At 48.1% G+C, this 13,671-nt stretch overlaps 1 protein-coding gene across 1 annotated transcript in view; it reads right to left on the bottom strand.

Annotated features, from left to right (window-relative positions):
• Gfod1 (Gfo/Idh/MocA-like oxidoreductase domain containing 1) overlaps window positions 1–12,525 on the bottom strand; it is a 103,172-nt gene extending 90,647 nt beyond the window's left edge. The window contains exon 1 of the mRNA XM_034511061.2: window positions 11,448–12,525. Within this exon, the coding sequence (XP_034366952.1) occupies window positions 11,448–11,700 (253 nt within the window). The 5' untranslated portion in view covers window positions 11,701–12,525. The remainder of the gene's footprint in view (window positions 1–11,447) is intronic.
• Between the last annotated feature and the right edge of the window lie 1,146 nt (window positions 12,526–13,671).

Here is a 13,671-nt window from a genome sequence, read left to right as displayed (position 1 = left end):
AATAACTTAAGGATACTGACACAAGCTCACACATACATTTTTTAAAAAAAATTTTTTGACATTCTTTAAAATATTATGACTGACACATGAATGACTACTAAGAGACTATAGAGTAATAATTTGACACAGTTCTACACACGTGATGGTTGAATCGGGGTAACTAGCCTTTCTATTGCTTCAACTCTGATCCAGGAAGCCTTCAAACCCTTCACATCTGAGTATTTTGAAATATATCACAGACTGTTGAGAAAGCTGACAAGGATAGAAAGCTACTATGTCCTAGGCCGTCATTAGAGGTCAGCGCCCCTGGGCACAGAGCTGGGTGGCTCCTCAGGATGACCCCACACACCCATAGAGCTTGCCCTTTCTTAAGATATATATGTGAGTATGTGTGTACACATTTTCATTATTGATTCATTCGCTTTTTTTAAAAGTATGCAAGTGCTTGTATGTATGTGTACCACATGTATTCAGTCTGTGCAAGGCCAGAAGAAGGCATCAGAGACCCTGGAAGTAGAGGTACAGGTGGATGTGAGTTGCCAGGTGGGTGCTAGGAACTAGGTCTTCCGAAAGAGCAGTAAGCAGTCTTAACAGCAGAGCCATCTACCCAGCCCCTCGTGTATATATTCATTCATTTATTTAGAGACAGGGTTTCACTGTGCAAACCGCAGTTCTCAGCTTGTAAATAGCAACCCCTTTGTGGGTTGAATGACCCTTATTCAGGCATAGCCTAAGACCATCAGAAAACAGAGATATTTATATTACAATTCATAACAGTAGTAAAATTACAGTTCTGAAGTAGCAATGAAATAATTTTATGGTTGGGGGTCACCACAACATGAGGAACTGTACTAAAGGGTCCAAGCATTAGGAAGGTTGAGAACTATTGGTGTAGACTGAGCTGACCCTCTTGCCTCAGCCCCCCAAATGCTAGAGTTACAGGCAAGATCTACTGAGCCCAACTTTCACTTCTTTTTTTAAAAGCAGAGAAGGGGGTGGGGGAGTTAGGGGTTGGAGAAAGGTCACTGGGTAACAGCACTCAAAGGGTTTGGTTCCCAGAACCCACATGGGAATTCATAACACCTGGTAACTCTAGTTCTAGGAGATCCAATGCCCTCTTCTGGCTTCTATGGGTACCAGGTACACACTTAGTAAACGTACATACATCTAGGCATACCCACATACACATAAAATAAAAATTAATAAGCCTCCTGTGTGTGTGTGTGTGTGTGACAGAGACAGACAGACAGAGAGAAAGAGAGAGAGAGAAAGAGAGAGAGAGAGAGAGAGAGAGAGAGAGAAAGAGAGAGAGATCTATTCAATGGGGCCTCGCTGGGAAGAGCAACAAGAGGCCGTGGAGTGACACACACCACACCACACCACACCACACCCCTGTAATTCCATCTTCCAGACAGGAGGTTTAGATTTCAATACAAGGCAAGAGGCATGCATAACTAAGCTGTCCTGGCTAAGGTGTGGCCATGCCCATCACTAACATTGTCTGGCTCCAGTTTCTCTTGTAAGGTGGTCAGACAGGTTTTCACAGCTGTGTGAACTCTCTTCCAGGGAGACAAGTTCCCATTTTGGCTGCCACCAGACATCAGCTTTTGCCTTCTTCCAACAAGAATTCCTGGAGAAATGCTAATTCTTTGAGGGCCATTGTTTGTGTACACTGACAGCTGAAGGTGTTAAGTCTTTAGATTATCCCTTCAGGACAATTACACTAGAGTACTCACCTTGTATGTTCAAAGGCTTCATCCTCAGCACTGTATAAATGTATGTGTCCACGTGTATATGCATATATAAACATATATGTGCTCTTAAACTTAATAATAAGATTGGTCTTACAGGATCTCACATACAGTGTTTCTTTTCATTGTTTTGTTACAATCAGAAAAATAATGCAACAATGTATTTCATAAATTAAATAACAATGTGACATAAGAAAGGTCTAGTGGCCAGAGAGAGGGCTCAGGTTAAAAGCACTTGCTGCTCTAGCAGACGACCTAAGTTTGGTTCCCAGCACCCACATGGAGGTTCACAACCATCCAAAACTCCAGCTTCAGAGGCTCTAACTCCCTCTTTGATTTCTGTGGGCACCATACTCACGTGTTGCACAAACATTCACACCAGCAAAACACGCCTACACATAAAATAAATAAATCTTCAAACGTTAAAAGAGACATCTACATTCGCACAAATACCAACCAAGCCTGTGCTTTCCTCAGCATAGGCGTGTGGCTGTGCTAAGAATAAGCACCCTTACTTCCTCTATACCTGTTACCCTCCAGCTGAGTGATCATTTTTGCTCTATCCAAACACTGAAGGTAACCATAGAAACACCAGCCAGGAGTCAGCAGCAGACAGAAGCAGAGACACCTGGGAAGTGGGGAGGGGCTGCTCTTTCCAGGTAGCTGAACTAGGTAGCAGGAAACTGCAGACAGAATTGTCTACCACATCGGAAGTGGTGAAGGCTGGCAGGAGAAGAGATGGATGGACAACATTGCTCACACACACACACAGAGAAGCAAAACTAACTCTAGGAAAACACAGCCCAGGTACCCAAGACCAGCTCTGAGCTTCCATGAGATGTTCCCACATCCCCATCACAAATGGTCAGTCTCAGGAGCACAGTGAGGACTCGCCTTCCGCTGCCCCCACAGCAGTGGTGGCCCCTCAGTATCTTCAGCATCACTTCTGCCAGCCCGGAGGGTACCACAATCTTTGGGTACTCAAACCCCTTTTGTAAAAGCACAGTGTTCACACGGAACCTACACACATTACATACGCACTTTAAATCCCAGCTAGATGTAAGGACTGCAGAAACCATGGTCTTACTGCATGGGCCGGGGGATGACAAGAAAAGGTTTGTGTGTATTAGGCACGGGTGCAGATTCTTTCTATGGATAATTTCAACCTGTAATTTATTGATCCGAGCATGTAGAATCCATAGACCGTGAAGTCTGACTGTACTGAGGTTGCAGCAAAGACAAAATAAAAAAACTTGGCTTAAATAACCTTCCCTTTTGAGGGAGGAAAAAAGGAAGGGAGGTAGGGAGGGAAAGAAGAAAACTTTTAAATGTTATTTTCTTTTTTGTTGTTGTTTTTTGTTTTTCGAGACAAGGTTTCTCTGTGTAGCCCTGGCTGTCCTGGAACTCACTCTGTAGACCAGGCTGGCCTCGAACTCAGAAATCTACCTGCCTCTGCCTTCCAAGTGCTGGGATTAAAGTTGTGCGCCACCACCGCCTGGCTAAATGTTAATTTCTAAATCTGGCAGGTAATATGAAAAACATTTCAAAAGGACCATTTGGGGCTTGGTAGAGTCCTTGCCTGGCATTGACAGAGACCTGTGTGTTCTATTCCCCAGCATTGCATAAAACCAGGCATGGTAGAGCATGCCTGTAATCCCAGTAAAGGAGGCGGAGACAAGAGATCAGAAGTTCAAAGTCATCTTCAGCTACATAGTGACTTCAAGGCCAGCCTGGGATAAACAAGATGAGGTCTCAGAAAGAAATGCTTTTAATTGAAAAATAAAATAAAGATCATTCAACCCAGGCTGGATGGTGACTCACATCTGTAATCCCACCCAGTGCCTAGAAGTCGAAACAGGGGGATGGCCCCAAATTCAAGGCCAGCCTGGACTATAAGGTGAGACACTGTCTCAACTCCTGCCCCTCCCCACGAGAAAAGCATCATATGTATAAACTAGCTAGAGAACGGATCATATCAGAGATTACGAGAAACAAATGTTTATTAAGCCAATACGTATAACGAGTGGGGACAACAGACCTGGTTTTGACATAATCCTTCTCATTTGAATCATCCCACATGGTGTATCCTTTGCTCTACTTCACTGGTGAGATACCCCAGGCTCAAGAACAATGGGCACTGGGTGCGGCTGGTGAGAGACTCAGCAGCTAAAATCACTTACTATAAAAGCCTGGCGTTGAAGGTGGAAGCAGAGAACAGACCCATACCCTTGTCCTCTGACCTGCACACGCTTGCTGTGACACCCGCTTGAACACAATAGCAATTTCAAAAGGGCTGGTGAGATGACCCAGTGAGTAAAAGTGCTCACTGCACATGCCTAGAGACCAGAGTTCAATCCCCAGAACCCACCTAATGGTAGATAGGGAGACCAGCTCCATAAATCTGTCCTCTGACCTCCACATACACACTATAATTACATTTAAAAAATTTTTAGTAATAATTTTTGAAACAAACACTTCTCCCAAAGACACACAGTAGTGGCCCACCAACCGGTTCCTGTAACTGGTTACTTCAGCCACACACACAGCACTTCATATGACAACACTCCTCCCAAGTCATATCTAGCAAGTATGTCACAATAGGCCTGCGTATTCAACGCGCTTTCTACTTCCTCTTTCATGTCAGCCTCCCAGTTCAGGTAACAAAATGCCCAACTTCATTTACTTTCTCCCTCCAAGCTAAACCTCTACGGAATCATCCATTTCCAAATCCCCGCACATCATCCCACAATCGAGTGCACCCAGTATCAGTTCAATGCATAAACAGAGTGATTTCTCCCATTTACATAATGCCCAAGGGCTTCCTCAATTCTGCACCTAACTGGCAAACCCAAAATCATTTCCTGCTGAGCACAGGGGCAGGAACCCAAAGAACACAATCACTTCTCTTTTTTTTTTTTTTTCAGTGTTAAGATAGGAAGAGATCCAAAAGAAACTCTGGGGAAGAACTGGAAATGCAGGGTCTGCCAGGATTTCAGAATGGCTTCCCTCACGTCCAAGTCTGCCCTGGTCATTATCTGAAGCCCATATGATCCCTGGTGTGGCAACAATGGCCGGAGACGTCAGTTCTCACCTCTATCCCAGTCACCCTCCTCAGTGCTAAAGCAACCACAGCTGCCAGGAAAGGGTGGACGGCTCCTGGTCTTTAGCTAATGATGCCAAATGCCAAGCGAACTGGTTATCGAAGATCAGAGGTCAGGAAAAGCCTCCAGTTTTACTCCCTGCCCCAGGGTGAGTAAAGCTTCTATTCCCGTGGGTCTTCACAGCTACCTCCAAACATGGGGACAGAGAGCACAACAGCAAGTAGCATCGCATTCCACACAAGGCAACAGGTATTTTTGGCACAGCTCACCAGCAAGGTGATTACTCATGGAGGGAGGCCCCCTCTGTTTCCAACGGCAGAGTGCTGTCATAATTCCAGCGTCTAGCTTGGTCCAGTGTTGCAAACACAAGCTAGGTGGAAATTGTGCTTCTCGATACCACCCAGGAATCTGCATTTTAAAGGGCTCTCTGGGTAATACCAGTGCACAGTAATGTTAGCAGGGAGTGCAGAATACCACACCCGGCCCAGAAATTCTGGGTTGATAGATGTGTCTTGTCCCTAACCTGTGATTCCTAAGATCACGTGTCCACACGATGCAAAGGTCCTCCACATTCACTGATCGTTCTACAGGTATTTGTACCCGACTGCTAGATGACTTGGTATCTGGCATAGTCTAGAGAGGGTAAAGAGGACAGAGCTGCCTTCCAACAGAGGGACAACGAGCAGCTATGAGACTCATCAGCTGTGCAAGTGTTGCCGCGAGCAGAAAGGAGACAAGAGACACAGAAAGACGAAGAGCTGGAAGAGGAACTTTAATGGAATGAGAGGTCCAGAAAAGTCGTTCCCTCAAAATAACACGTAAGCTGGATTTGTAAAGAAAGAGTTAGCCATTCAGAGGAAGAAAAGAGAGCAGTCCATCCATTCAAAGAGAGGAGAAAGCAGTCCAGACAACTATCCAGAGCCTGTGCAAAGAGTCAGAGAGTCAGATAAGTGCCTGGGGAATTCCAGGAACACAATAGAAGCCCTGGTCTTGGAGAATGGTGCATCCAAGAGTTGGCTCAAATGCCAAAGACATAAGAGGCACAGTGGAGGCAGAACAACATAAAGCTAAGTACCTCCTAAGCATGAGTGTTAGTCTAACTTCCTTGGGACCCACTGAAATGCCATTGGCGGGTGTTATTTATGTTCAGACACCTACACATTCAGCTTTCCCATGGTACGGAGAATAGACTGGGCCTAGGCAGGCAGCCAGACAGCATTAGCTAAGGAGAGAGGTCTGCTGCAGGATGACAATGTTTTGGCAGGTTCTGGGTGACCCAAGGCTAGCTGGGAAGTGATACTGTCCTGAGCTGCTGGCCGCTCTGGACTAAACAGTGTGACCTAAACTGTACTCTAGGCATGCTCTAGGTAAGTATCCTCTAGGCATCTGTAATCCAGGGCCTTGCAGAGAGCAGCTCTGAAGGAAACTGACCAAACGCAGTGTGTTGGGTGCCAGCTCATCTGGCAGTATCTACGTCAAATGAAATGTGAATATACTCCTGAACCAGCTCTCAGTTTATGCACTTATGCTACAAACACACTAGTGTGTACAAAACGGCAGCGCCTTGAGATGACTCATTCCATGTTTGTGTTAGACGGGAAACAAACCGAAATGTTGAATAACAGGGTCAAATACACTTTCATTTCACCATACAGTGGAATCCTATATAGCCCAAAACATGACTAAGGATACAGTCACATCTAAATATATGTATGTGTGTTTAGATGTAGGGCATATATTTGTATATGACAAATATATTACATGCACATATATATGCATTCAGTTATCCTTATCAGCAGGTGATTGGTCCCAGAATCCCCATAGGTACAAAGGCTCAAAGATGCTCAAGCCCTTTACATAAAACAGCTGAGCATTTGTGTGGAATCTACACTATTGTCCCAGCTTTTAACCTGTCTGCCTAGAGTAGCTAATGAGATAGAATGCTGGACATGTTGTCTCACTACACTGTTTGGGGCTCGATGACAAGGAAAACATTTGTATTTGTTCAGCAGAAGTACAGTTTCTTTTCTTTGTTTTTCAAGTATTTTTGATGCATGGTTGGTTGAATACACAAATGCAGAACTCACAAATATGAAGGGCCTGTGATACACTGAAATTTTATTTAATAGTAAATGCTTTTGATAGATAGATAGATAGATAGATAGATAGATAGATAGATAGATAGGCAAGTTAACACTGTCAAGTGATAGTGGATAGTGGATTTCCAGTAGCATGAATGAAACTTTACCAATCACCCAAAAGAAATGAAAATTCTTACATGCAGCCTTGCCATGGTGGTGCATGCCTTTAATCCCAGCACTAGAGAGGCAGAGGCATACAGATCTCTGAGTTCAAGGCCAACCTGGTCTACAGAGTGAGTTCTTACATGTATTTACCACTATATCCAGAAAAACCTTGATAGAAGACATTGAAAAAAAAAAAAAGTAAGATTGATTATCTCAGAATAGGGTGCACTGACTCTCCACAGTTTGAAATTTGTGTCATGTAAATATATAACCTATTCAAGCTAACTGAATACAATTCCAATGTTAAACAAACGCATTCAAATTAGTTCTAGAAAGTACAAAGGTTCATGGTACTGAGAGCCTCGAAGGGGACACCAAGGAGGGGGCGGAGGTGAGAAGCAGAAGTAGGACATTCAGGAGGTGCTGATGGTCAGTCTGGTAGGCTGTACTATTCTTAATCCAGATACAGGAACAATGGTGCTCCTGACAGAAGCTTGAAGGTAAGAACCTAGAGTCTCTTCAACATAGCCCATTGGTATGTTAATTATAGCTCATGGAGTGTGTGTGTGTGTGTTCATATGCACACACTCATGCTACAGTGCATATATGAGACTCAGAGGACAATCCCATGAAATCAGCTCTCTCACTCCGTTTCCTCATGGGTTCCAAGGATCAAACTCAGTTCTCCAGGCTTGCATGCCAAACATCCTCTACCCACTGAGCCATCTCGATGGATTCTTGAATGCCTTGCAGGACACAAGGTTGGTCAGGCTCCTTAGAGGCCAGTTCTTGCTTACTGTGCCATCTGGCTAATAAGGCTTTTCCTAAAAGCAAGAGCAATGGTGAGAGTGTCTCTGGTTCCCCTGCGACAACCTGAATCACAATGAAGGATGACCCCCCCCCCCGCCCCCGAGTGAGCCAGGACCCAGAAAGGGTAACAAAGACAGAAAGATTCAGGAGATGGCATTGATATTATGGGGGAACCAATTTCAAGGGTGGGATAGAAAGCAACACAGGACACACACACACACACACACATACACACAAAGCAATCTCTGATGGGAAGGAAATGTGGAAATGGAACAGGCTTAGGAGGTGACAAAAGAAAGAACTGGAGAGGCTGCTGGTGGTCTCTAGCTGTGTGGTCAGAGGTAGCTGGAACTCTTCTCTCTGAATTTGGGTACCCTCATTTGTAAAGTCAGTCAGATGTCTACCTTAGAGACTTGTCTTCATCACATTAAAATGCTTTATACACAACCAACTACCACACTGGCTGGCCCATAAGAGGTTCTCGGTTATAGGCAGCCCTAAATGGCATATAAATTGTGTGTGGCAGAAATATCTCTATAGCAGAAATGCCACTGAGGCAGTGTAACTGCTCTGAAAAGAATGAACACAGTCTAAAGAAACACCCCTCAATTTGTCTATCAGACTATTAAACCAATGGACCCCAAGAAACTGAAATCCCTACCTTCACCTCCCCCCTCCCCCCACCCCCCCAAGGGATTTCTCGTTGGGAGAAGAGAAGGCAGAAAGCTTGGGTCAGCCAGAGGGGAGACTTTTCTCCAGGAAAGCGATTTGCAATTTGTCAACCCACCTAGCAGGAGGGTGGAGCCAAAACAATGAGGGGCAGCCTGCACCTGACAGGAGCCCTCAGCCATGAAGAATTCTAAGCCTCTGGTTAAACCCAATAGCAAGGTCTCACTTGAAGACCTTGAAAACAGACTTGGAGGGTCACCGGGTCCTATTTGTCTCTCTTCTCAATGTTGAATAAATCTCCTTTTCTGCAATTAATGTGTCTGTTTTAATGGGCTTATGGAGGACAGGTGGCTGAACCTGATTTGCTGGGGCAGATACTGTGACCCAAAGTCTGGTAGCAGTAGGACTTTGAAGGAAGTTTCTGGAAATCAAAGGAAGATGTGTACAATGCCACCAGTTCAATTTCACTTATCTGGTGCCTTCTCCTTATCAGGTTGTGACTTGGACTGAGCCACAGGTCAGTCTTGCTCACAGTGGAGAAAGAAGGACGATTCATCAAGGACTCATTAAAGGGATGGCTCTTTTCAGTCCCAGGCAAATGCTAATACTTGCAAACCTCCAACAGCCAAGACCAGCCTGATAACTGTTTGGGGTTTTCCACTTCCTGTGTTATGTGTGCAGAACCTCTTAACCATGACTGTGAAGTCAGTCAGGAGTGGCCTGGAAGGTACAATCGAAAGAAGTCTCATAAGTCTGCAGTGAAGTCTTTAACACCTGTGCAACCACCTTTAAATTCAGTCTGGTGCCTCTGCATTTTCCATAATCATGGACTACCTTGAATCACTGGAAAACAAACTCAAAAGGAAAAGAAGAAAGCCCACAGCCCATCGTGAAAGGATGAACCCGGGCCTATCCCCCTTGTCACACTTAGTAAACTCAGTTAATGGAGCCTCCCAGGCTTCGATCTGAAGAAACACATCAGCCTTGTCAGTGCAAAACAAGAACTTATAGAAATTCTTTTTTCCAGTGCTGAGAGTTGAACCCAGATGCCTGTGCATGCCAGACAGGTGTTCTAGCATGGTGCCACACCCCAAGTCCTCATGCAGACATCATCATCATCATCATCATCATCATCACAGAAGTATACAGAAAAGTATAACAATGGTCCACATCCCTAAACACTTCGGTGACCAAAGTATGAGATTAAGGCTGGAGGTGTAGCTCAGTTACTGAAATACTTGTCTGTCTAGTATGCAAGACGCCCTGGGTCTGATCCCCAGAACCAAATAAACTAGGTACGGAATCTCAGCACTCAAGGAGTAGAGTCAGGAGAATCAGAAGTTCAAGGTCATCCTCAACTAAACAGGGAGTTGGGGGTCAGCCTAGGATACATGAGACCCTGCCTCAAACAATGATAGTAAGTAGCAGAGACCATCAGAGCATTCTTGTTTTGTAATTGGCGCTCCCGGTTCCAGAGTTGCTCCACGGGTCTGTCCTGTAGAGATGCCACCAGAGAGGGGAGGAGAATGTACCAACAAGCTTTTAAATAGAACCAGACCTGAGCCTCTAACATAGATGGGGCTCAAGAGAAACCCGTGTTATAGAAATTGCCCTGATAGATTTTATACTACAGCTTGTTTATCACCTACTTGACACACAAATCCAATGTAAATAACCAGTATAAACCAGCCGTGAGACAGAGAAGAAACATTGGCCAAGTGTCAATAAATAGAATTCAATTCAAAGCTAAAGAAACCAGGCTCCAAAAGCCAGAAGCTTAATACAGTTAACAAGCACAGGAAAGAGCAGTAGCCCCCAACTTCAGAATTTCTCCAGCCTAGTTTGTCAGGAGCTATTTCTCTACTCCAGTAACCCTGACTTCCAAGGGTGAGTATGAAACGTCTGGGGGTGATAAAGCAAGCTGGGTTGTTTTAGGTATGGAAGAGAACTGCTGATGGACAGACTTGCTCAAGACATTCGTTTGAGCACAGAAGAACCCCCAGCCTGCTTGTAAACACACTGTGTCTCGGGAATATTCCTGAGGCAAAATACGGAGGTGCCATCGCACGTTTCCAAAGGAAACTGCAGCGTCTGGCCTTCCCCCACCCCCACCCCACCCCCACCCCACCCCCCAACACACACAAAGCATCCTTGCCTCTGAAACCACAATTCCCACCTCCAAAGAACACAAGGTATATTAGAACACAAGGTATATTATTCTCAACTGGAGTAGAAACCTACTCTTGGGAGACTGTGCCCAAAGGTTAAATTACAATCTTTACCAACCTCCGACACATCTGAGAGTGCTCTGATAGACCCGCCCACTCTCGTCGTCTTGCTTGCTTCCAGAGCAGAAGAGATAATTCCAGCCAGCTGTCACGTCTCTAATCTCACACTAAACTAACTAACAGTGGAGGGAAACAAAACGACCCAAACTGGGTGCCACAGCTGCTCACAACAGGTACACCCAGGAAAAACCCTGCCACGTGTGCGGCCCTTTATTCGAGGGTTCCTGGCCACGCGCTCTCCTCTTCCAGACGCACACGCGCACCAACACACCAGAGCACTAACACAGACAGCTGGGTACCGAGTTTCTCTCTTGGAACAGCAACCGGTCTTCTGCATCTAACCCATTCGGTTCCTATACCTAAAATCCAAGCCTATTCCAGCCTCCGCATCTACACACGTGGGGATGCGCTTCCAGCTGGTACCAGGAGCGAAGCGTGGAGGTGGGGAAGGCCACCGACTTGAAAAGGGAAAGCAGGAAGTAACAGGCTTGGGTCTGGGATTTCTGGGGTATCTGCAATTGGAAAGGGAGCGAAGCGAAGAGTCGAGCTAAAGAAGAGAGGGCTGGGGGAGGGGTCGCTCACCCAGGGTTTTGACAGCGATCTGCCTAGTGAGCGGCGGCGGCAGGTTGATGCACACCAAGTCCACATCCTGGTGCAGCAGCACCTCGTCGATGCGGCTGGTGTAAAAAGGAACGCTCATCTCCTTGGCCAGCTCCTCGGCTTCTTCCTGCGTGCGGCCCCACAGCGCCTTCACCGCGAAGCCCTCATCTTTCAGCAGCGGGATGATGACTCGGGCCGTGAGGCTAGTGCCGAACACGCCCACCCCGGGAAGCATGGCTGCTCAGGTCCGCCCGGTTCTGCTTCTGCCGGGATCTCCAGTCGAACACTCAGGCGCGCACGCTTCTCCAGCCAGTCCCGCAGTCCCCGATTCCGGCAGCCGACCTCGCTGCGCTGCGCCAGCCGCGGAGCCCCGGGCAAGGCGCCCGCGTGCGGCGGCGTGACAGCGCACGGAACCACAGACCCTGCAGGCTCCGAGAGCCTCAGAGCCGTGACTGCTGCAGTACACGCCACTCCGGGCTCGTGTCCTTCCCGGAGACAGCGGCAGGGACTCCGCCAGGACGCACGAGGCCCCAAAGCCCCGTGGAGCCCGGGCTCAGGCTGCGCTCCCGCGGCAGCGCCTGCCGGCTCCGTGCGCCCCGCCGAGGCCGCCCCATGGCCGGCTCATTCCCACAGAATCTCTCTCCCGGGTGGCGCTCCCGCTTCACCACCCTCTCTGGGCTGCGGATCTCCTTTTCCCCCAGGTCCTTGGTAACGAATGGAACCCAGAGGCCACCCGGAGGCCGACTAAGGATGAGGCTCGTAGTGTACCAGGCGCCGATCGCGAGCAGCAGCACCGCAACGGCGGCCACCACCCGGCGCCAGGCTCCTCATTCTGCTGCCATATTCGCTCGCTCGCAGCGCGCCTTGGGCGGCCTCGGCCCCGCTCGGGCTCGGGCTCGGGCTCTGGCTCCGGGATCCCGCGGGTCCGAGGGCGGAGTTGGCGACTTTGACTGTCAGCGGCCGGGGTTCCTGCACCGCCCTTGCGGTAGCGCCGCGCTCCATTGGCCGCCGAGCGTCGCCCCCGCCCTTGTCTCCGCCGCCCAAGGCTCTCGCTGCGCTCAGCGCCCGGCCCCTGGAACCCGCTTTGACTCCTCCCCGGCCCCGCCTGGCTCGCCTGCTGCCCCCGGGTGGCTTCCCTTTCTCTGCGCTCTCCGCCTCCGCGGCCGCCTCCTACTCGTTGTGCTCCAAGCTCCGCCCAAGCAAGCAAATAAATCTATCAAAGCAGGGCGCGCCCTTAATAGGCTAGGACTGGGTTCCTTGGAAAAGATTGGCGGATGCTGAGACCCCCTGGGGAGGCCGGAGGACCCCCCACGAGGTGTGAACAGCGTGGATCACAGTCTCCTCTCCCGAGTATTTTTCTGTGGTGGCTACTGCACTAGAGAAGCTTTCCAGGCACTTAACCCTGAGGTTATTGGAAACTCGTTTCATTGATGAGAAAGTGAGCTCCGGAGAGGTTAAAGGACTTGCCCAAGGTGACACACATAAACAACAATGCGGGGATCGGAAGGCAGACACCAGCATCTCGGCGCTGAACCCCTACCCTAGAGTTCTGACTCGCAAGTGAGCCGGCTCCAATCCCAAACCAACTCCACTCCCGAGGAGGCTCCACTGTTCACCTATCCAATGCTTGTGCCCCATGTGGCACCGGCGACCTCACCCAGACTGGAGGCTCCGAAATGGCTGTGACACGGGGCGTCTGGAGTCTAGCCTTCCAAGCGCTTGTTTACTTCTTGCCTGCTACTCCTGGTCGCTGCCCTCTGTCAGCTTCAGTTCCCAGGCACAGGGCTTCTCTTGGCCTTTACTACATCTGCAGTCAGGAGGATGCTGGGGACCCTCAGACCAAGACGAATGGAAAGCCCTAACTGCGGTGGTGACCGAGTGAGCCTGTGATTTCTCAACATTTTCTCCAAGGCCTAAAGAGATAGTAGGCACTCAACTAAATACACAAATGGATGGATATTCACCACCTGTCACGTTGTGCCCACTTAGTGCTGGGAGGAAGGGGTCAATGCCAAAGGGCAAGGGGACTGCCCTCTCTAGCTCAGTGTTTCCGGAAAGGTCAGGTTACTACTGTCTATCATGTTCACTCCTGGCCTTTAGCTCTCAGCTGAAGAGGCACATGTCTTGCTTCAACATAAGAGAGGAAAACATGATACACCGGAGCGTTTAAAGCAACTTGTAACAACTGAGGTTACAAGTTGAGCCG

This window comes from Arvicanthis niloticus, chromosome 8 (genome assembly GCF_011762505.2).
Source record: "Arvicanthis niloticus isolate mArvNil1 chromosome 8, mArvNil1.pat.X, whole genome shotgun sequence".
Classification (NCBI taxonomy): domain Eukaryota; kingdom Metazoa; phylum Chordata; class Mammalia; order Rodentia; family Muridae; genus Arvicanthis; species Arvicanthis niloticus.
Note: the sequence above shows the minus strand (reverse complement) of the source record. Positions and strands in the feature narration are given on the sequence as shown.